The 1,117-nt window shown below is 53.7% G+C and overlaps 1 protein-coding gene across 1 annotated transcript in view; it reads left to right on the plus strand.

Moving 5' to 3' along the window:
- Positions 1-6: 6 nt before the first annotated feature.
- Positions 7-1,117, plus strand: part of LOC110021617 (UBP1-associated protein 2B-like) — a gene marked incomplete in the record, with an annotated part of 11,540 nt that continues 10,429 nt past the window's right edge. The window contains 1 exon segment of the mRNA XM_020720178.1: positions 7-1,117. Within this exon segment, the coding sequence (XP_020575837.1) occupies positions 93-1,117 (1,025 nt within the window).

A 1,117-nucleotide genomic window follows, 5' to 3' on the forward strand; every position in this document is an offset into this window, starting at 1 on the left:
TCCAAAGTATCATTGTCAAACCATAAAACCCTAAAGCAAAACCCTCGATCCTCTTCGCGGCTACGGTCTTTCCTCTGCACTCGTTGCCTCTAATGGCTTCCGCCAAAAAGCGGAAGGCGGACCAAGACGCCGAACAGCATTCCATCCCCAACCACGACACCGATGCCAAGCCTCACCACACCGCCGTCTCATACGTCCGCCAGCCTGACGATGATTCCAGCGCCCCGGCTTCAGACTCCGATCCTGACTACGAAGAAGAGGAAGAAGACGTCCGTAAACTTCTAGCACCCCTTGACACTGAACAGCTCACTTCACTACTTGTCTCCGCAGCGGCTCGAGACCCCGTCACTCTTGCCTCGATCCGCACCCTAACCGATATCGATCCCGCCAATCGAAAGCTCTTCATCCACAGCCTCGGTTGGGAAACCACCTCCGATAGTCTCCGCGCAGCTTATGCCCGCTATGGTGAAATCGAAGAGTGTCGCGTTGTCGCTGACCGTGCAACGGGCCGCTCCAAAGGGTACGGTTTCGTCCTCTTCCGACAACGTTCTTCTGCTCGCCGTGCCCTCCGCCGTCCCAATAAGCTCATTGACAACCGCATGACTACCTGCCAGCTTGCCTCCGCCGGCCCCACACAGAACGTTAATCGTAACATGAGTAACCATAGCCCTAATTCTAATCCCAGCGATAACCTTCCTCGAAAGATCTATGTTGGCAATCTCCACGGCGACATTGATGGCCGCCGTCTCCATGCATTCTTTTCTCAGTATGGAGAGATCGAGGAAGGGCCGATTGGATTCGATCGCCAAACTGGCAAGGCTAAGGGCTTTGCACTTTTCGTTTTCAGAACTGTTGAGGGAGCAAGAAAGGCCTTAGCAGAGCCTATTAAGAACTTTGAAGGGTATAATCTGGTTTGTCAGAAGGCCACTGATAGCAACAAGGGTAGGGCATCCGCTGCTACCAACAACTCCAGTGGTGCCAATGCTACCCCGTCTAATGCTGCAGTGAACATGGGAGGTTTCAATGCGCCTGCTTATGGTGGTCAATTTACTCCATCAGACATAGGGCTAGCGCAGCAGGCAGCGCTGTTTGGGCAAGGCCTTATTGGGCAGGGAAT

Source organism: Phalaenopsis equestris, unplaced genomic scaffold (assembly GCF_001263595.1).
Source record: "Phalaenopsis equestris unplaced genomic scaffold, ASM126359v1 Scaffold000136, whole genome shotgun sequence".
Lineage (NCBI taxonomy): Eukaryota > Viridiplantae > Streptophyta > Magnoliopsida > Asparagales > Orchidaceae > Phalaenopsis > Phalaenopsis equestris.